The following is a 23,912-nucleotide window of genomic DNA, read 5'->3' as shown; positions in this document are numbered from 1 at the left end:
TCCCTGGGTTCAATCCCCAGTACCAACAAAACAAGAAACAAAAACACTAGACTAACAATTACCCTCTAGTTAGTAGGCTTGCTTTCCACAGTGGTATAAGTTCAGCAAATCTGAAATGATTTTATACATACTCAAGATATGAGCAGGAGAGTGAGTATACTGATGACTCTTCACTGATGAGAAAGAGAATTACAAATATGAAAAGGGGACCACAATAAACACTATGGTAGTGGATTGAAAGTAAATGTATCAGGATGGATGCACAAGGTTTTTTTGTTTTTCTTTTTTAACAAATAAAATAGATACAGAAGTTAAAAATACGTATGTGTATGTGTACACATGTATGATTATGGACTTGTGGATGTGTGTAACATACATTTCCTAGCTTTAAACATTTAAGAGAGCCTACTAGCAATGACTCATCATTAGCAATGATCATACCTGTCATCAAAATGTTGATCTCAAATATCTCCACTAAAAGGAACCAGGGTTCCTTGGAAAAAGACTGACTGTAAGGCAGAGCAAAAAAACCCCACAATATTAATATAAAACATTTGATTGCACCAAAAGTTAGTATATGCTTAAGCATCTTGAGAACACAACAAAAAGATACCGAAGCCAATTTGAAGGAACTCCAACGGACCAAATCTGGGCTACTTTGAGCATCAAAATACATACCTATAGATACAGCTTTAAGTTAGCTGGGAAGATGTCAGACATCTAAGCCCATCAAGAGAATACCTTGATTAGACCAAAGAAGGATCTAACACTTGGGGACTGGAACTGTCACTCACTTCATAGGAAGAAGTCATCTAGAAACTGAACCCAGTGGTGTGTCAAAACATTTCAAAGTCTACCACCTCATTAACTTACTAAAGACTAACAAGCTGATAAATACGTGTGGCTGTTTTTATTAAATCAGCCTTATGTTTTGACATAGTCATATACTTCTATGCAGTTCTAAGAAATGAAACAAGGAGATCCCATGTCCTTTTACCCAGTTTCTCCCAGTGGTAAAATCTTGCAAAATAGAGTACAATACCATAATCAAGATGTAGAAAATTAGAAAATGAAGATCCAGAACATTTCTATCACTAACAACAAGATCACTCTTGTTACCCTTTTAAGGAGCCTGTAAGTATATACCCTTACACTCATTTGCCTCATATACTTTTATAAATGCACCCACCTTCTTCTTAATCCCAAGCAATCTGTCCTCCATCTCTGTAATTTCAACACAATCATAAATTTGATTATATGTTCTCTGGGGACTATTTTCACTCAACATAATTCTTTGGGCTCTAACTTAAGTTTCTGCAAGTATAAATAGTTCTTAGTGGTATGTCACAATATGGGTGTAAGATAGTAACCATAGATGCAAGCATACTAGTATTATTTCTGGTTTTCAAGTATTATAAATAAAGCTATCACAAATATTTGTGTACAAATAAATGAGAGTAATGGCTTATAACTCAATAGAATAGAATCCAGGAGCCCAAGTAAAAATATATTAACATATTGGACAGAAGGGTTTAAAAAAAATCAATGAAGATTAAAATCAGCAAATAAAGGTCTCATGAGGAATTATACATTTATATGGTCTTAAAATACTAACACCCACTAATGAAGCATTAACTATAAAGGGAAAAATTTCAAAGTTTCAGTGGAAAAACTGTGGGGAGCCATCCTCACACGTGACTGGGCAACTCCCGGTTTGGGTCTGAGGCGTTCTGGCTGTGTCGGAACTTTCCCGGTCCTCTCCTGATGAGAGAACCCGTCTGTGTGGGGGTGTGACTGACCACTGACCCTGGGGGCCCAATCACTGACTCTGACCTTGGAGTGCAACCCCGCAACCTTCATTGGATGGAATTCTCCCCTGAATCTCTTGTTCCCCAATAAAAGGCTACTCCCTGGCGTGCTCACTCTCTCTCTATCTCTCTCCTGCTAGCCCTGAGTAATCCTTGCTGCCCTGCCAGGCGGTTAGAGGTGGGAACCAGAGAGGGGAGCCGTCTCGGACCTGGCAATAGAAATAAGGTAACTGAGTCTGTATGTTTTATTTCGATTTTTGCTAGCTAACTTTTATGCTAAGAACCTCATTAATGAAACCATTGCGCTGGCCGCATGGTGGAAAAAACCTTAAACAAGTACTCAAAGTTTACATCATTAATAACAGGAAAAATAGATTTGTGCCTTCTGATACGATGCACTGGGATCTCAAACACCATATCTATAATATCCCACCAAAAATACATAGCATCAATGTTCATAGCAGCACAATTCACAATAGCTAGACTGTGGAACCAACCCAGATGCCCTTCAATAGATAAATGGATAAAAAAACCGTGGAATTTATATACAATGGAATATTACTCAGCACTAAAAAATAACAAAATCATGGCATTTGCAGGGAAATGAATGCCATTAGAGCAGATTATGCTGAGTGAAGCTAGCCAATCCCTAAGGAGCAAATGCCGAATGTCTTCTTTGATATAAGTGGGGCGACTCAGAACAGAGCAGGGAGGAAGAGCATGAGCAGAAGACTACCATTAAATAGGGATGAGAGATGCATGGGAATGGGAGAGAGAAGGGGAATTGCACAGAAGATGGAAGGAGACCTCATTGTTATGCAAAATTACATAAGATGGTGTGAGGAAGAAAAAAAGAGAGAGTAGAGTGGGTAGAGAGTGGGTAGAGAGAGGTGATGGGAGGGGAGGGGGGAATAGGAAGGGTAGCAGAATACAATAGACACTAATATGGCTATATGTATAAACGTGGCTGTAAAACCAATGTGATACTGCAATCAAATGTATGATATGTCAAGATCATTGTTCTGTTTTGAGCAACTAATAAAAAAATTTTTAAAAAATACATAGCATAAATCTGATCATGAAGAAGCAAATTTAAATAAAAGGCCATACTATTTCAAAAAACTAGCCTAAATCCTTCAAAAATATCAATGTCACAGTACACAATCAAAGGTTAAGGAACTGCTCGGGATTGAACCATTATGTACCACTACCCTATTTAGAACACTCACGAAAACCCTATAGGAATTAGTGGGACGCTTATAAAATTACTCGGTTTTCAGTTTTTTAGATATCTCTAGGAAGCAAATTCAAGACAATTGTAAAAGCTAGTGCTATTTTTTGTTTTCCACAAGATGGAAAACACAGTGTACACACATGTAACATAAGTAGCTGAGGGGGTAGGGTTGCAGAGATGCAGCAGCATTCTGTACACTACTGAAGTCACACTGCTGTAGAGTGACACTGCTATAGTGGTATCCCTCTGTATGTAAATGAAACACCCATGGAAACCACAAAGAAATACCTATGGAATGTACCCAAACTGACAGGTAAGGGAATTAAAATATTTCACTACAAATGTAAATCAAAGATAATAATCTTTGTTTATTATGAAGATAATCAAATAAGGACTCCTAATCACACTGAATCAAAACTTGCCCTGATCTCTTTATAAGGATGCAAGCCCCACTGAACCATGAATGATGTTAACTCCAGTCCCTGAGGTAACTAAATCATACTAATACCATTTCTGGGGGAAAATGAGGCGGTGCCTTATTTCTATGTGTGGAGTTGGAACCTAAATATATCTTCTGAGAGATATAATTTAACACTCCATAATACTCTCTATTCCTATTTTTTCTGAAAGTTTTTATCAATGGATACTGAATTTTATCATAATTATTCTACATCAATCTATACATTCATAGGTCTTTATTGTTTGTCAATATTTGTGTGTCTATACAGGACGGACCTTGGTCTATCAATCTTTCATTGTTTTATTTTGACACTGTCTTTTCTGGTTTCACCATCCTGTAATACCAGCTTCATAAAGTATACTGTAAATTGTTCCCTGTTCTTCTACTTCTTGGGAATGTTTGTAAAGAATTGATATTAATTCTTCAAATGTGTGGTAAAATTTTCCAATGATATCTATACCTGAAGATCTTTTTAGAGATTTTCCTATTAGGACCTTATTTTCTTTAATGGTCACTGGACCATCTAAATGTTCATGTTCTTGTGGTAGTTTAAGCTCTTCCAGAAATTGATCTAATAAATCTATAAGGTGTATAGTTTGTACAGTATGTACTTTTGGGCTAGTGTTGGGTTTATTTTGATCATCATTTTAAACTTAGGAAGTTTAAAATTATTGAGAACTTTCTTCTTAGTTAATATAAGCATTTAATGCTATAAATCTCTAAGCACTGTTTTCATTGCATTCACAAATTTTTATATGCAGTATTTTCCCTTCTGTTCAATTTTAGATATTTTCTTAATTTTCCTTTCAAAAGTCAAAAACATGTCTTAAAGAAGACAAAAAGATGATAACCTCTTACATTTACCCACATATTTGTTATTGTGTTGCTTTCTCTTTATCACTGATGCCCAGTTTACCTTCCAGTATCATTTTCTTTCTGTCTGAAGACCAATAATTATTTTTTAAACAAATCTGCTGACTCTTAGCTTTTCATTATATGAAAATATATTTATTTTGCCTTCCTTCCTAAAGAATGTTTTTCTAAATATAAAATTTCAGTTTTACATGTTTTTCCTTTGGGCACTTAAAAATGTTGTTTTCAAGGGGTTATGGCTCAACTGTGGAGGCCTCGTCTAGCATGTGCAAGGCCCTGGGTTCAATCCTCAGCACCACATATGAATAACTAAAGTAAAGGTATTGTATCCAACTACAACTAAAAAATAAATATTAAAAAAAAATTTTTAAATTTGCTTCTTTCTGTCTCATTAAAATGTTCAATGAACTAAAAGAAGATCTAAGGAATGCATTAAGAGCTAATACAGGAGATGACAGACCACTTCAATAAAGAAATACAAATATGGAAAAGAAGCAAATCAGAATTCATTGAATCAAAACCATGAATGAATCAAATGAATCATTTAATTTCAAAACCAATGAATCAAATTTAAAATTCACTTGGAAGTATCAACAACAGATTAGAGTGTGTAGAAAATAGAACTTCAGGGCTGAGGATGTGGCTCAAGCAGTAGCGCACTCTCCTGACATGCGTGGGGCACTGGGTTTGATCCTCAACACCACATAAAAATAAAGATATTGTGTCCACCTAAAAAAACTAAAAAATAAATATTAAAAAAGTAAAAATAAAATAGTACTTCAGCCCTTACAGATAAAACACCAGGGATTGAATACAAGGCACATGAACTGGAGTATAATAGTATTCAATAAAGGAGAAAAAATGATGAACTCTGGGACAACATCAACAGATCAAACATGAGTGTCACCGGTATAGAAGAGATCATAAAAGATACAGTATAAAAGCATAAAGAAAACTGTTAAAGAGATATTAACAGAAAACTTTCCCCATATCAGAAATTAGATAGCTATTCACACACAGGAATCATACAAGTCCCCAAATAGAGCAGATCAAAAAAGAAGTTCTCCCAAGACACATCATAATCAAAATGGCTAACATAGAAAATAATAAAGAATATTGAAAGCTGCAAGAGAGAAACATCAAGTCATATTTAGAGTTCACCTTTGACTTCTCACCTCAGGCACTAAAATCAAGGAGGTCCTGAAATAAGAATATTACAAGCTCTATTAGAAAACTATTGCCAGCCAAGACTGCTATACCCAGGAAAGATCTCTTTCAAATGGAGAAATAAAAACTTTTCATGACAACGGTAAGCTAAGAGAATCCATGACCATTAATCCAGTACTACAAAGATAAACTGCACACAGAGGAATCCAAAAACAAATCCCAAAGTGTCTAAATAAATGAATATCAATAGAGGAGCAATCAATAACAAGAAATCAAAATGGCAGGAAACCACAAATTCATATCTATGAAAACCCCGAATATAAACGGTCTCAACTCCTCAATTAAAAGACACAGACTAGCAGAATGGGTAAAAAAAAAAAAAAAAAAAATGCAGGGCTGGGACTGTGGCTCAGCAGTAGAGCACTCGCCTAGCACGGGCAGACCCAGATTCTCAGCACCACATAAAAATAAAGGCATTGTATTGTGTCCACCTACACTTAAAAAATAAATATTTAAAAAAAAAAACAAGATGAAATTAGATGCTATTTGCAAGAGACTCATGTCATTAGCAAAGACACAAGCTGAAAGAAAAAGGACGGAAACAAATACACCATGCAAATGGACTCAGAAAACTTTGTCATATCTGACAAAGCAGATTTCAAGCAAAAATTAATCATGGGACAAAAAAAAAAAAAGGGCACTACATCCTGGCAAAGGGATCAATCCAACAAGAAGATATAATGATAGTAAGTATATTTGCCACAAATGTCAGCACATCCAATTATATTTTTTAAAAAATGCTGAACACTATATCTGATAAACCCCAATAAAATAATACTTGTAATATTGTGATTTCAACAACCCTTATCATGCAGACAGGTTCTCAAGGCATAAAATTAATAAAGGTATGTCCAACCTAAATAATACTACAAATCAAATGGACCTAATAGAAATGTGCAGAATATTTCACCCCAAACAACTGAATTTCCCTATTCTCAGCAACTTATGCAAACTTTTCCAAACAGTTCATCTTCTAGGTCACAGTGTTTAAGTCTTAGCAAACACACACATACACACACACACACACACACAAAAAAAAAACTGATATAATCCATATATCCTATCACATCATAATGGAATGAATCTAAAAATCGCAAGAAAAACCACAGAAACCACATAAACACATAAACATTGAAGAATACTCTTTTAAATAAAGAATGGATCAAAAAAGAAAAGAGAATTCAAGAAAAATTTTTGAAACAAGTGAGGACATACAATATATCAATATCTCTCAGATGGTATAAAGTAGTTCTAAGAAGAAAATTTATAACATTGAGTACCTAAATAAAAAAAATAGATTCCCAAATAAATAAGCTTATGCTCTAATTCAAAGCCTGAGTAAAGGAAGAACAAACTAATTCCAAAGTCAGTGGAAGATAGGAAATAAATAATATCAGAGCCAAATTAATGAAATAAAGACTGAAAAAACAACTCTTTTGAAAAGTTGTACTCTAATAAACCAGAAAATCTAGAAGATATTGGCAAATTTCTAGATATATGACCTGCCTAAATCGAACCAGGAAGATACAGAAACCCTAAACAGATGAAAAGTCATAGGGGTAAAAAAGGCAAGCCCAGGACCAAATGTACTTTCTGCTGAGTTATCTCAGAAGTAATACCAGTCCTGCTAAGTGAAATAAGCCAGACTCAGAAAACAAAGAGCCAAATATTTTTCTGATATGTAGAAGCTAGAGAAAAATAACAGAAAGAAAGCAGTAAGGGGGAGGAGGGTTTAATATCATAAAGATAGGTAACATCAATGGAATAGGAGGAGAACAAGAGGGAGAAAGAAAAGACAGGAAAAGGGAAGAAATACAAAATGAATTTAACAAAATCACATTATACACATATATGAATATACACAGTAAATTTCACCTTTATGTACATGTAGAAAGAACAAGTCAAAACTAAATAAATGAGTGAAAGGAATATCAGTAACACAGAGGAAGAGAATAATGGGAAGTAGGAGAAGAAGCAAAGGAAGAGAGTTTAATAATGACAAATACATATGTATTTAAAAAAGAGAGAGAGAGAGTTTAAAATCAAATTCCTTACATGTATGATTTTTTCAAAATGTACACAACTACTGTTTGCAACTACAATGCTCTAATAAAAAAAAATACATAAGTTATGTAGTTGTAAAGGAGTACTATGCCTCTAACCTACTCTCAAAAAAGAAAAGTAGAATAAAGAATCAAAGAAAATTATAAAATAAATAAAAGAAATGTAAACAATCTGTAAATATGTGTAAAAAGTACTCTGTACTGTTCTTGCAATTTTCCTGTAAGTTTAAATTAAATCAAAACTAAAAATAAATCATTTGGAAAATATAAGACTTTCCAAGGTGACTATATCAAATAAGTTAAACTTGGGCTGGGGATGTGGCTCAAGTGGTAGCGCGCTCGCCTGGCATGCGTGCGGCCCAGGTTCGATCCTCAGCACCACATACCAACAAAGATGTTGTGTCCGCCGAGAACTAAAAAATAAATATTAAAAATTCTCTCTCTCTCTCTCTCTCTCCTCTCTCACTCTCTCTTTAAAAAAAAAATAATAATAATAAGTTAAACTTCACTATATAAGAAATTCAGAGTTGAACTATCTTCATTTAACCCAGTATTCTCATCTGACAAAGAAATTATACAACTTAGTAAATTCAGGAACAAATCTGATACTGGATATGAACTCTTTTAGATCTTGTTTCAGGTCCATCTGTTTAAAATTACACACACAATTATATGTATATATACTTAAGCCTCCATAGCTCCATAATTTATTTAAGATCAGAGCCAGTATAATAATATATACATACAAGATTGTTTAAAAAGAAAATCACAGTGGTTGTTTTTATTGGTTCACACACACAAGCAATAAATGTGAGTAACAAAAGGAACTGCATATAAAATCTGACTATAATTAACTATGTAAGCAAAATACTTTTTTCCCAGGTTTGTCAAGTATCTTTCTTGAATAGATAATTTAACTTTATACTATTTCAATCTTGGGTCTGCATTCCCACCGTTCTTTCTTTTAATACAAAACAACCCTCTCCCTATAATGTAAAATTTTAATCTGTAAAAATTTATTTTTCATAAGTTTGGGCTTCCAACTGTTATATATTGCCTTCTTTGCAGATCTCAGCATCATAACTAAAGGACTTTGAAACATAGCCAAATTTACTTTCTATATTAAATAATAAGGCCAAGTTTACATTGAGGAACGTACGTTAAAGGAGAAATACCTTTAGCTTTAGAGAGAGAACTATATTATAAAATAAAGACATTAAGACCCAGGAGTACTGGTACTCATTCTCAAGAATGAGTTCTCCCAATATATCATCAAACATGAACACGTTTCTTACATCATAAAAGATAAATTTGGTTTTTTAATCTTTTTCACCCTGAACATCTTACCTATTTTAATAGATTTTGACCTAAGTCCTTATATTAACATAGGCTATCCTAACACAAAGTAGACTTTCTTCTTCACTCCTACAGTACAGAGATTTCTTCAGGGAAAAAAAAAATCAGTAATAATATGCACACAGAGGTAAACATGAAATAACAAATACAATGCTTGACAAATACACAATGGTCTTTCATTTTTATGGTTGTACCCTTAAAGAACTAAAAGAATTTATGTGATGTCTGAGATTGAAAAAACTAAAAATTTCTATTTTGTGGTTTACCTCGAAATTGCAGCTTTTTCCATTATTTCTTGCTGAATGAGCCCAGATGGCTCGATGACATCCAGTATGATTATGCTCCACAACTTGTCTGATTTGGGCCTTTGCAACACAGCAGATTCATCCTCCACATGTCTCAGCCAAAACTCAAGTGTTTCTTTAGGAAAGTGATTGGCTTCAGATATGAGGTCCAGAGCAATACGATGCTGGTCTTTTTCCACAGAACTGTAAGGCTTAACCCACCCAAGTGTACCAGCAATTATAGGCAGAATAGAGAAGCCTTCAGACACATCTAACACATATAAAGGTTCGGAGGTGCTCTGCACAGTGTTTTGCCTTCCAGTTCCTGAGCTCATTTCATCATCCTCACAGTGAGGATCCATCACCTGACATAGCTTTTCTGGAGTCAATGAAGAGAATACCTTCTTCATTGCCATTTTAAAGCCTTCATGATATGGGATGTTATTAAGCAAAGCAATTTCTGTGGATTCCAATACACATATTTGCTCTCCAGCATCTGGCTTGCTGGTCTGAAGGTTAGCCAGGGCACTACAGAGTTCAGCCTCATTTCCTGAAGATAGTAAGTCTGTATCCTTAGTGAAACTTTTTGTAACTTCCATTTCTTGTTCCAAACTCAAAACACTAATACTTTGGATTCTTAGGTAACAGTCTTGACAAGATACTTCCATTGTCACATGATCTCCAGGCTTCATCCAGTAGTCTTCATTAATAAGAGAGAAATAGTATAACTGATTAATATGGAATGCTTGTTAGCCTGAAGATCACATAAACATCTCCAATGCCCCCATTTAATCCCCAATTCTTTTAATAACTACAGAAAGGATTACACCTATTAATTTACTATTTTAAAAAACTAGGAAAATCTCACCAGCTTTACTAGGGAAAAACTAAAATTTGGAAATTCAACTAATTTGTACCATAACAGAAAGATTTAAGAGCTCTATTACTGGACTGTAACACTATCAGTATTATAGGTTTGTTTTGTTTTGTTTATTGCTATCAATAGGTACCATCATAGGGAGGATGGGTCAGGGAGGCGGGGCAGATGGCTGCAGGGAATTCTCAATCATCTTTAGTAATAAAGCTAACAAAACTAAAGAGAGACAAAATTAAGGAATCAGATGAGATTGGGCGCGTTCAGGGTGGTATGGCCATAGAAAAAATTCAGGAATCAAAATCAAATTTCACTTTAACTTAACATGACATTCTTTTCTCTAAGAAAAATTTCCAAAAAACAAGTCAGCATTCATCAGAATCCTGTTTGAAATATTTCTAATCAGTTAATTTTTAGATATTCTTGCATGCTTAGGAATTTCAAAGTGTAAGAAAGAACTATGTTCTACAAGTACTCTTTTCTATGAGTTTCACATGTGGTAAAACTTTACAATGAAAATGTATAATCATAATACCTTCTCATCAGCTCTAGAACCAGTTAAAAGTACAAGTTGTTATTCTTACATTTAAACATTTTAAATGACTCTTCTCCAAAAATACTTTTTAAAAAAAAAAATGACAATTCGAGCTGGGTTTGTGACTCAGCAGTAGAGCCTAGCATGTTCGAGGCCCTAGGTTCGATCCTAAGCATCACATAAAAATAAATAAATAAATAAATAAATAAATAGTTATAAAAAACAATTGATAAAAAATATTTTTTAAAAAATGACATTTAAGTTAACTCTGAGAGAAAATAAATATACAGATATAAAATATATGTGTGTGTATAATTTATTGAGTGCCAATCACTGTGGTAGACATTTCATACCCTTTATCTCTAATAATTCCTACAATAATACTGCTAAAACATAGACAGTGCCATGTCATTTATATATATATATATATATCACAACAAAAATGGAGAAATGACTAGCAAGGCCAGTCTACAGGGAGTCAGTAAGTAGCAGATTTGAGATATGAATCCAAATCTACCGATTAAAAACATCACACTAGCCACACACTATACAGATCCATAACCTAATGACCTTGTCAAATTAGATCCTTAGGAGACTAAAACGAAATGTACTGCCTTTCTACTTAAAAAGGGTAGAGCTTTTCTATATAATTCAACTGCTGTAAACTCACTAAAGCTCATCAAATTGCTGTAAAAAAAAAAAAATTCCACGCAAAAATTATCTTTAATACAGAACTTCCTTAGTAAGTTCACTCATCCATGAACTCCCTGAAGTGCCAGCTTTTGTTTATATTAGTATGTGCATATTTATGACTGAGTCTCCACAGATGTTATCAGATACATCAAGGGGTTAAAACTCCTGCACTAAAAGCATTTTCCAATACTTTCCATTAAAAACACAAACAACAGCAAAAACAGCATTTCTTTCACTTACTGATAACTAAAAAACCAGTGATAAATATTTTTTAGTGGTATGTAACAGAGTTGGTTTTAATCTCTCTTCTTTAACTACTTATATTAATTATGTATATCTACTTTTGAAAAAAGAAAAAAAAACTTCTCAAAGATGTAACCAACTTCCCTTGACTGAAAACTTCATATCCAAAGTTTTATGAGTTTTGTTTTTTCCCTTTTTAGTCATGATTTGAATACTCAGAGCATTCAAGCAACACGTTCTTTTAAAAAACAAAACAAAAACTAGACAAGACCTACCTGGAAGGTCCTGCACAGGGTAAACAGCCTGTTCCCAACATGTTTCCTCACTAGGACTTGTGGATAAACTGTGTTCATCATCAAGCTGAAGCACAAACCAAACCACAACAGCATCTAATGTGCCTTCTTTAATAACAGGAATAGTAATTGAGTCAGGTTTTTTAGTTGCAAGACTTTTTAATTCCTTAGGGAAAAAAAATGTAAAAGGAATGAGAGGATTTCATACACTGAACATCCCTGAAATAGCCTTCCCAGCACTCTGAAGCAACCAGTAATGTGGATATCTAAAACCACCTCAAGACTACTGGATCAGGAGTTTTGATCTGTTATATTAGAGTATCACTCAGCAGATACACATCATCAATGCAAGAAATTTCGTGATATGTTGGATGACAAAGCAAGGAGCAAAGTCACAAAGATTATTTTGTTTAAAAAGGGATGATGGTGGCCTAGGGTTGTGGCTCAGCCATAGAGCACTGGACTGACACGTTCGAGGGCCTGGGTTCGATCCTCAGCACCACATAAAAATAAATAAATAAAGGTATTGTGTCCAACTACAACTAAAAAAAATAAATATTTTTTTTAAAAAAGGTGTATAAACAGCAAATTCTAGTCTGAAAGATGCACTCCAAACTCCTGACCTGAGGAAAAGGGGCCAAGATTTAAAAAGGGAAGAAAAATACTAGAGCTTTTTCATTTTCAATTCTGTATGGCTTGAAAGTGTTGTTAAACAGGCAGGTGATGCTTTCAAAATTAAAACCTTAGTAATGTATATGGCAAAGAAAAATTAAAATAATAAAAGGATAGCTTTGAGGTAATCAGCAGCTACAATGGTGTAATTCTCTACTGGAACGTTGCTCAGATTATATACTTATATTTTCAGTCTTCCTGAGAATTATACTTAGGAAGAAGACTGCTCTGCCTCAGGAAGCAAAACCAAAATATTAAAATTAGTTGGAGAATACCTCAATAATAACCAAGCAACAGTTATTAGAGGATAAAGCTTCTATTAAATTTTTTAAATCTTAGGCTAAAATGACCTTCACAAAATCTTCGGTCCCCAGGTGGCTTCATCTAAAACATCTGTATACTTGAACATTTAACCTTAATTAAAGAGCTTCATGGAGCTGGGGTTGTAGCTCAGGGTACAGCACTTGCCTGGCATGTGTGAGGCCCTGGGGTTTGATCCTCAGCACCGCATATAAATAAATAAATAAATAAATAAATAAATAAATAAATAAATAAATAAATAAATAAATAAATAAAAGATCTATTTACAACTAAAAAAAAAAAAAGACCTCATAAAAGCGTTCTATGTGGCCTTTCTCAATTTCTACCACATACACAAATACAAGCTAGGGTGATCAATTTGCCCTGCTTTTCTTAAGACCACCATAGTTTTAAAACTGAACATCCTCTGTCTCAGGAACTCCTCAGTCCTGGGCAATGGAATGGCTAGTCACCATAATGCAAATTTAATCTTGAAATTTGGATTAGTGTTCATTTCAAGGAATACTATTAATTTAAAAAGGCATCATGACACAGAGAGAAAAAAAAAAAAAGAAAAACTTGGTCTAGAAGTCTTGCCCTTGTATTTCCATGCTGAATATTCTGGCAGAAACTGTTTAATGTGATAAATAGTTTCCTCATCTGGAAATGGGGTTGTAGCTCAGTGGTGAAGTGCCTGCCTTGCACATGTGAGGCACTGGGTTCAATCTTCAGCACCAGAGAAAAATAAATAAAATAAATAAAGGTATTGTGTCCATCTACAACTAAAAAAGTTTCCTCATCTATATTGCACAAGGATAATTCTAATTCTTCTGAAACATGGTATTAGAGCTCTCTAAGACAAATGTGAAAGCATTTGGCACACTATACATCCCAATCAATCTTAGGAAATTTTTATTTGTGCTTGAAGTGAGTGAATAATTTCAGGAGGGAATTCTAATTACTGTCTTATCAATTCTTTATATATCAGAAGCCAAATCTTATGCAAACTCATAAAAATAAGATTGTCCTATCCATTAAACAATGCATAAAATTTAATGCTTAAAAATCATAATTGAAATTTTTTGTTTTTTACCTGAAGATTGTTAAAATCTACTTTCATAATTTCAAAACACTCTGTCAAAGCCAAATATCCTCCAGGAACTTGACTCATCTTTTCAGTTGTATAAGGTTCAACTGTTTCTTCATTATCTATATAAGAATAAGCTGGACTCTGAAATTTCACATTTTTTGGCAAATGGATACCAACAATATCCTTAAGGCCCACTCTGTTGAGAGACAAAATAAGGGAAGAAAGATTTTTTTTTTACATCAAGTAATATCATTTAATATTGAGTCATAAAAAATACATATAAAAAATGAAATAAGATATCATGGGCATAGGTTTCTTAAATTATGTACATAATCACTAGCTATAAAAGACAACAAATGACAAATAGATATAAAGTAAAGAACTTCTGCTCAGAAAAGGACATCCTAATAAGTAAAAATGAAAATCACTGAATGAAAATATTTGTAATACACATATTCAATCAAATTTTAGACACTTCACAAAAGAACACATCTAATCAGGTGGCATACACTTGTAATTCCACCCAAAGAAGCTGGAGGCTGAGACAGAAGGATGGCAAGATCAAAGCAAATTAGCAAGGCACTAAGCAACTTACTAGGACTGTCTCAAAATAAAAAATAAAAAGAGCAGGATATGTAGCTCAATGGCAAAGTTCCCTAGGTTAAATCCCCAGTACCGGTAGGGGGGGTGGGGGGGTGGGGGGGGGAGAACAAATACAGTAAGTACATTAACAGTTGCTTGGCTTCAATAATCCCCAAGGTAATGAAGTAAAAACCATAATGTATAGTACACAACCCCTAGAAGGGGGAAAATAAAAGTCAAGTTTTATTTGTTCATGTGCTGATGAGGATACAGTCCCATACTACTTGTAGGAATATAAATTAGTAAGTCCACTTTGGAAGATGGTTTTGCAGTACCCACTCAAGTGAAACATATCTATTAGACAATCACCCTTAACGTGGTATTTGGCTTTTCCACTTCTGGGACTATAGCCAAAGAAATTCATACATTAAAAGAACATTCAGGAATGTTCGTAGCAATAATATTTTACCAAGAGTCCACTGATACAATTTAAATGTCCATAAATAGTGAAACAGACAAATAAATATATTGTAATATATTCATACAATGGAATTTTATATTCAACAAACTGAGCCTAACAACATGGATATGTTACACAAAAGAAACAAGGCATACACACACACAATCACACTATATAGTTTTATCTGTGTAAAATTCAAAAGAAGCAACACTAATGTGTAGTACTGGAGGTCAGGATAATGGCTACTTTTGAGGGAGCAGACAATGGCAAAGGAAAGGGATTCTTCCTGGAGACTTTCCAGGATGGTAGTAATGTTCTGGTCCCTGATCTGAATACTGGTTACACAGGTATACATCAATTTCATGAAAATTCACAATTGTATAGGTTATGCATTTAGTATAAAGATGTCTGTGTCAATAAAAATTTACGTTGAAAATAACATTCCATGACCATTTTGGCAACACCATTTTGTAAAAAGAAAACACTCCAACCTCATTTCACCTCACCTCACGAGCTTTTTTTTTTTTGGTGGGAATGCTGGGGATTGAACCCAGGAGCTTGTACATTCAAGGCAAGCACTCTTCTAACTGAACTATATCCCCAGCCCCCAGAAGCATTTATTTTTTAGTCTATTTGCCTTCATAAAGTTATAGAAGTTTAGTTCCCTTCTAGAAATTTTTTTATTATACTCTCAAAAAAATGAGTCATCAAATAAAATTAAGAATTTTAATAACTTAAGTCACAAGTTATAAAAACAAAAAAGATGTGACAAATAAGTTCCTTTTAGTTTATTACAAAATACATGAATATAGACTTACTGCTACAACTTCACATACAAAGAGAATGTCAACCTTCACAGTACTCCTATCCTTATTTCTTCACTGGTGTTTGATGTATATCTTTCCATACCTTCTTCTTTACATTTGAGTGTAATATGTACATATATTGCTCAAATATATATAAAGATACATTACACATATTTTGCTTTGCTCTTAACTTTTTAATTTCATAAATTATTTTAAATCTATAGACAAGTTTCCCGGACAATATAAAGAACTCTCATACCCTTTAACCAGAATTTCTCATACCGTATTTTTTGATATTTTGCCACATTTGCTTTATCACACTCTTTATTTTCTTCTAAATTATCTGAAAGCAGGTTGCATTCATCATGCCTATTCATCCCTCAACAGATACACTTTCAGTGTATATTTATTACAAGTAAAGATATTCTCTTAATCACCATAGTTACCAAATCAGTATTTTCCAATCTATAATCCACATTCAATATCTCTCAACTATCTCTTTAATCTCCTTTAATGTGGAGATTTAATGTTCCTTATCTTTGCTTTTTTCTCTCTCATGACAATGAAATTTTTTAAGAAGGTAGTACATTTTTTGACTCCATCTTGACTTTGTCTATGGTTTCCTCATAATTAAGTGCATACTTCTGGGAGGCAATACTATCTATATAAAGGGGGTTTCCTCACCAAGAATCTTAGCTTGATCACTTGGTTAAAATGCTGTATGGTTTCTTCACAACACATTTACAATTTTCCTTCTGTAATAAGTATATTTGAAAGATACTTTAAAACCACTGAATACCCTGCTTCTCATTAAATTCCTTCCCTTGACTTAGAGTCAATTCTTGATTCTTGCCTCTATCATCTGTGCATGAGGATTGCGTAATAGTCATTCTGCATCATTTTTTTCTGTATTATTAGTCAGCATTCCACTGTAAGGAAAAGGTATCTTTTACCCCCACATATGTATTTATAATCTGCATATTATAAGCAGAGATTCATGAACTCACATTCAATAGCTTCAATCTTAAATAACAGCTCTTACTTATTTTGGTACTTAAACTGTCCCAGATTTGACCAGTGGTTAACCCTTCAAGCATGCTCCTGTGTTCTTTTAAAATTCCCAGGATGATGATGATGATGATGATGATGATGATGATGCTTTTAGCATTTTCTTGCTTTTTGACACAAGATGTTTTAGAGTCATCTTGAATCTAACATGCCCTAATCCTAGAATCAGCCATTTCTCCAAGGAGATATAAGGTCCTGAATCTTGCTCCTAGGATTATGCCTTATCAGACTCATATATGGAATACCATAAACTTGTTCCCTTGTTGTTCATGTACCTTGGCTAATTCTTTTGGACACTTGTATAATATTATAATAGGTGACTGTTCTAATCTATTAAATATTTTCTTGTTGATAAACATTCAGATAGGTTTTTGATTTGGGTTCTTTTTTTCAGTTATAGTAATACAGTGGATACCCCTGTACATTAATCATCATACATATAAATGAGTGTTTGTCAGGAGAGATTCCAAAATGCAGAAATGCAGTGCCAAGGACTTATAAACATCTCTAATTTATTGTTAGAAAATACCAAATTGAGCTACTAAAATGTTGCACCCAAAGTGTGTAAATTTTCCCCACATCTTCAAAAAAGCAGTTAAAAATATTATCCCATCCAATTTCCATTCTGACAATTATATTCCTTCTTTGTTTTAAGTTACAAAATTTTTATATCAGTCTGTCACCTGTCTTTAAAAGTACTGTATATTTTACAGACTGATTTTTGTTCTTTTTAATGTAGTCCAATCTGTCAATATTTTATGGCTTCTGGATACCACCCTGTTTTGCAAGATCTTACTGAATTAGAAGTAAGGATCTGTTTTCCCCAAATGAAGCTAACACCACATTTACTGATCAGTTTGATCTTTCCCTACTGATTTGAAATACTATATCTGAAATCTACAAAGGCCTGTGCATCACAGGCCTTTGAAATTTTCTACTATCACTCATGCACTTTCCTCTGCATCAATACATTATTGATTTTATTCCTAGGTTTTTATAATCAAAAGGTGAGTTTCAGCTTTCTCTGTTATTTTTAAATATTTGTTTGCTCAGGTAAGCAACAGACTCAGCTGATTAGGTTCCCTGAGGTAATTTTATAATTATGATTTACAAACATTTCTACCAGGTAAAACAATTGCACTCAAATATACCTTTTTCAGCATCTTTCTTCACCATCCTCAACCTACACTGCTCAATTTCAAAAACACAAATTCTGGACCTGACTCACACAGAGCTACTCAATCAAAATGGACGGTATTTTCAACATTACAAAAAATAAATGAGCTCACACTTCATCTCAAAGCCCTAGAAAAGGAAGAGCAAAACAACGACAAAGGTAGTAGAAGGCAAGAAATAATTAAAATCAGAGCGGAAATCAACAAAATTGAAACAAAAGAAACTACTGAAAAAATTGACAAAACTAAAAGTTGGTTCTTCGAAAAAATAAATAAGATCAACAGACCCTTAGCCATGCTAACTAAGAGAAGAAGAGAGAGAACTCAAATTACTAACATACGGGATGACAAAGGCAATATCACAACAGATGCTACAGAAATACAGAAGACAATTAGAAATTATTTTGAAAACCTACATTCCAATAAAATAGAAGATAGTGAAGACATCAATAAATTTCTTAAATCATATGATTTGCCCAGGCTGAGTCAGGAGGATACACACAATTTGAAAAGACCAATATCAATGGATGAAATTGAAGAAGCAATCAAAAGACTACCAACCAAGAAAAGCCCAGGACCGGATGGGTATACAACGGAGTTTTACAAAACCTTTAAAGAAGAATTAATACCAATACTTTTCAAGTTATTTCAGTAAATAGAAAAAGAGGGAGCTCTTCCAAATTCATTCTATGAGGCCAACATCACCCTGATTCCGAAACCAGACAAAGACACCTCAAAGAAAGAAAACTACAGACCAATATCTCTAATGAACCTAGATGCAAAAATCCTCAATAAAATTCTGGCGAATCGAATACAAAAACACATCAAAAAAATTGTGCACCATGATCAAGTAGGATTCATCCCTGGGATGCAAGGATGGTTCAATATACGGAAATCAATAAATGTCATTCACCACATCAATAGACTCAAAATAAGAACCATATGATCATCTCAATAGACGCAGAAAAAGCATTCGAGAAAGTACAGCATCCCTTTATGTTCAAAACATTAGAAAAACTAGGGATAACAGGAACTTACCTCAACATTGTAAAAGCTATCTATGCTAAGCCTCAGGCTAGCATCATTCTGAATGGAGAAAAACTGAAGGCAGTCCCTCTAAAATCTGGAACAAGACAGGGATGCCCTCTATCACCACTTCTATTCAATATAGTTCTCGAAACACTGGCCAGAGCAATTGGACGAAAGAAATTAAAGGCATAAAAATAGGAAAAGAAGAACTTAAATTATCATTATTTGTGGATGACATGATTCTATACCTAGAAGACCCAAAAGGTCTACAAAGAAACTACTAGAACTAATAAATGAATTCAGCAAAGTGGCAGGATACAAAATCAACACGCATAAATCAAAGGCATTTCTGTATACCAGCGACAAAACTTCTGAAACGGAAATGAGGGAAAACACCCCATTCACAATATCCTCAAAAAAAAAAAAAAAAAACTTGGGAATCAACCTAACAAAAGAGGTGAAAGATTTATACAATGAAAACTACAGAACCCTAAAGAGAGAAATAGAAGAAGATCTTAGAAGATGGAAAATATACCCTGTTCATGGATAGGCAGAACTAACATCATCAAAATGGCGATATTACCAAAAGTTCTCTATAGGTTTAACGCAATGCCAATCAAAATCCCAACGGCATTTCTTGTAGAAATAGATAAAACAATCATGAAATTCATATGGAAAAATAAAAGACCCAGAATAGCAAAAGCAACTATAAGCAGGAAGTGTGAATCAGGCGGTATAGCGATACCAGATTTCAAATTATATTACAGAGCAATAGTAACAAAGACAGCATGGTACTGGTACCAAAACAGGCGGGTGGACCAATGGTACAGAATAGAGGACACAGAGACTAATCCACAAAGTTACAACTATCTTATATTCGATAAAGGGGCTAAAAGCATGCAATGGAGGAAGGATAACATCTTCAACAAATGGTGCTGGGAAAACTGGAAATCCATATGCAACAAAATGAAACTGAATCCCCTCCTCTCGTTATGCACAAAAGTTAACTCAAAATGGATCAAGGAGCTTGAGATCAAATCAGAGACTCTGCGTCTGATAGAAGAAAAAGTTGGCTCCGATCTACATATTGTGGGGTTGGGCTCCAAATTCCTTAATAGGACACCCATAGCACAAGAGTTAATAACAAGAATCAACAAATGGGACTTACTTAAACTAAAAGTTTTTTCTCAGCAAGAGAAACAATAAGAGAGGTAAATAGGGAGCCTACATCATGGGAACAAATTTTTACTCCTCACACTTCAGATAGAGCCCTAATATCCAGAGTATACAAAGAACTCAAAAAATTAAACAATAAGATAACAAATAACCCAATCAACAAATGGGCCAAGGACCTGAACAGACACTTCTCAGAGGAGGACATACAATCAATCAACAAGTACATGGAAAAATGCTCACCATGTCTAGCAATCAGAGAAATGCAAATTAAAACCACCCTAAGATACCATCTCACTCCAGTAAGATTGGCAGCCATTATGAAGTCAAACAACAACAAGTGCTGGCGAGGATGTGGGGAAAAGGGTACTCTTCTACATTGCTGGTGGGACTGCAAACGGGTGCGGCCAATTTGGAAAGCAATATGGAGATTCCTGGGAAAGCTGGGAATGGAACCATCATTTGACTCAGCTATTGCCCTTCTCGGACTATCCCCTGAAGACCTTAAAAGAGTGTACTACAGGAATACTGCCACATGGATATTCATAGCAGCACAATTCACAATAGCTAGACTGTGGAACCAACCCAGATGCCCTTCAAGAGATGAATGGATTAAAAAATGTGGCATTTATACACAATGGAGTATTACTCTGCACTAAAAAATGACAAAATCATAGAATTTGGAGGGAAATGGATGGCATTAGAGCAGATTATGCTAAGTGAAGCTAGCCAATCCCTAAAAAACAAATGCCAAATGTCTTCTTTGATATAATGAGAGCAACTAAGAACAGAGCAGGGAGGAAGAGCAGGAGGAAAAGATTAACATTAAACAGAGACATGAGGTGGGAGGGAAAGGGAGAGAAAAGGGAAATTGCATGGAAATGGAAGGAGACCCTCATTGTTATACAAAATTACATATAAGAGGTTGTGAGGGGAATGGAAAAAAAAACAAGGAGAGAAATGAATTACAGTAAATGGGGTAGAGAGAGAAGATGGGAGGGGAGGGGAGGGGGGATAGTAGAGGATAGGAAAGGTAGCAGAATACAACAGTTACTAATATGGCATTATGTAAAAAATGCAGATGTGTAACCGATGTGATTCTGCAATCTGTATTTGGGGTAAAAATGGGAGTTCATAACCCACTTGAATCTAATGTATGAAATATGATATGTCAAGAGCTTTGTAATGTTTGAACAACCAATAAAAAAAAGAAGTTTGAAAAATAAATAAATAAATAAGAATAAATGGGATGGATTGAAACTAAAAAGCTTCTTCTCAGCAAAAGAAACAATCAGTGAGGTGAATAGAGAGCCTACAGAATGGGAGCAAATTTTTTCCACTTGTACATCAGATAGAACACTAATCTCTAGGGTATATAAAGAACTTAAAAAGCTAAACACCAAAAAAATAAGTAACCCAATCAATAAATGGTCCAAGGAACCGATCAGGCACTTCTCAGAAGATGATACACAATCAATCAACAAATATATGAAAAAATGTTCAACATCTCTAGCTATTAGAGAAATGCACATCAAAACTACTCTAAAATTTCATCTCATTCCAGTCAGAATGGCAGTTATTAAGAATACAAACAGGGGTGGAGTTTGACTCAGAGGTAGAGCACTCCCCTACCATATGTGAAGCCCTGAGTTCGATCCTCAGCACCACATATAAATAAAGATTAGAAAAAAAAAAAAAAAAAGAATTCAAACAACAATAAATGTTGGCAAGAATGTGGGGGGAAGGCACACTTATACATTGCTGGTGGGACTGCAAAATGGTGCACCCAATATGGAAAGCAGTATAGAGATTCTTGGAAAACTGGGAATGAAATCACCTTTGGACTCAGCTACCCCACTCCTTGGTCTAAAAACAGCATGCAACAGGGACACAGCCACATCAATGGCAACCTAGATGCCCTTCAGTAGATGAATGGATAAAAAAAATGTGGTATTTATACACAATTTAAAATTACTCAGCATTAAAAGAGAATAAAATCATAACTTTTGCAGGTAAATAGATGGAGTTGGAGAATATAATGCTAAGTGAAGTCAGCCAATCCCAAAAAACCAAATGCCAAATGTTTTCTCTGATATAAGGAGGCTGATTCATAGTGGGGTTGGGAGGGGAAGCATGTGAAGATTAGAGGAACTCCAGATAGGGCAAAGGGGAGGAAGGGGAAGAAAGGGGGCAAGAGGTGTAAAAAGATGGTAGAATGAGATGGACATCATTTCCCTAAGTACACGTATGAAGACATGAATGATGTAAATACACTTTGTATACAACCAGAGATATGAAAAAATGTGCTCTATATGTGTAATGTGAAATGTAATGCATTCTGCTGTCATATACAAATAAGGATTAAAAAAAACCTTCAGATCCCCACCCAAATAAATATGTACTAAGTAACATTTGAACTACAGTATTCTGCTTAAAATTATTATTTTTTAGTATTTAGTATTAAGTTACTTACCTATGATGTCTTCTTATCTCTGCACATTCTACTGCCATCCCATATATGACAGCACTTGCTGGTATAACTTTCCCATACTTATTACAATTACCATTTTCACCTTTGGTCTGAAAACATAATAATAAAAATGACTATCACATGTATGCAATATACATGAATGAGAAGCAATGAAAATTAAAAAGAAAGGGTTCAAAATACAACACCACAAAAAAAGAAAAAGAAAAAATTTAAAATTTAAAATAAACACTTTAAGAAATTTTTCAAAAAAAATTTACTATGTATGTATGTACATTTTCCTAATATAATTACAGAGAAGGGAGGGAGGGAAAGAACTGTAAGTCTAAATAACATAGGACTTTGGGGTACAACTTTAATTTAAAAATCAAAATTATCATTATCTGCTTGAAAAATAAATTGCTCTTCTTTTCAGCCTTTAGCTATTTTAAATCCAAATTATTTTCTGTAAATAGCAAAGTTTTATTCAATGTTAATATCCTTTCCTTCATAATAAATGTTATATATCTATGATTTGTGACCTACCACAGAGGATTTCAATACAAAATGTAAGAGTTAGTGCTGCCCAGTCAGCAGCCTGAGTTCAACAATCACCTTAAAACTCTACTAACCCAGCATCACTATATGCCCTTCTGGTGAGCTGCCAAAATTCCCAGCAGTGAGGGCAGAAGGACTGAAAGTACCTCCTTTTCACAACAATATTTAAGCATTCTATAGGAAGTTCCTCCACAAGGTAACACCAATTCCTATGAATTTTTTCCTGGAGTATTTTTTACCTTTATAATGCTCATCTGGGCACAAAAATATATATTGTGTTATGTTGCTATTCAAAGGTTTTGGCATGGATTTCTTTCTAATTACACATTATGTACCTTGACAGTAGGAAATAAACTTCATATTGCTTTGCAAATGCTCTAGGGGCTCAATAAATCTCTGCTGAAATAATGAATAATGAATTCTTAATGAAATTCAAATTTTTTTTCATGTTGCTTACCTTTGGCTGCAAAAGTAAATGCTCCCAAGCATGAATCAAACTCTCCACAATTCCTTCTCCAAATAAACCTGCATCGACAGTTTCGGTTACAACTAGGGACACTCTATAGAACGATTTTTTAAAGATACATGT

General features: G+C 34.2%; 1 protein-coding gene across 2 annotated transcripts in view; it reads right to left on the bottom strand.

Annotated features, from left to right (window-relative positions):
* Positions 1–23,912, bottom strand: part of PRMT9 (protein arginine methyltransferase 9) — a 46,419-nt gene that overhangs the window by 12,046 nt on the left and 10,461 nt on the right. For both annotated transcript variants that reach the window (XM_081303921.1, XM_081303920.1), the window contains 5 exons: positions 23,781–23,883; positions 22,772–22,878; positions 14,009–14,201; positions 11,926–12,109; positions 9,288–10,005 (listed from right to left, as the gene is read on the bottom strand). In XM_081303921.1, coding sequence (XP_081160047.1) covers positions 9,288–10,005; positions 11,926–12,109; positions 14,009–14,201; positions 22,772–22,878; positions 23,781–23,883 — 1,305 coding nt within the window. The remainder of the gene's footprint in view (positions 1–9,287; positions 10,006–11,925; positions 12,110–14,008; positions 14,202–22,771; positions 22,879–23,780; positions 23,884–23,912) is intronic.

This window comes from Spermophilus citellus, assembly GCF_964194105.1.
Source record: "Spermophilus citellus genome assembly, chromosome: 8".
In the NCBI taxonomy this organism is placed as follows: domain Eukaryota; kingdom Metazoa; phylum Chordata; class Mammalia; order Rodentia; family Sciuridae; genus Spermophilus; species Spermophilus citellus.
The sequence above is the reverse complement of the archived record's forward strand: the minus strand, read 5'-3'. Positions and strand labels throughout refer to the sequence as shown.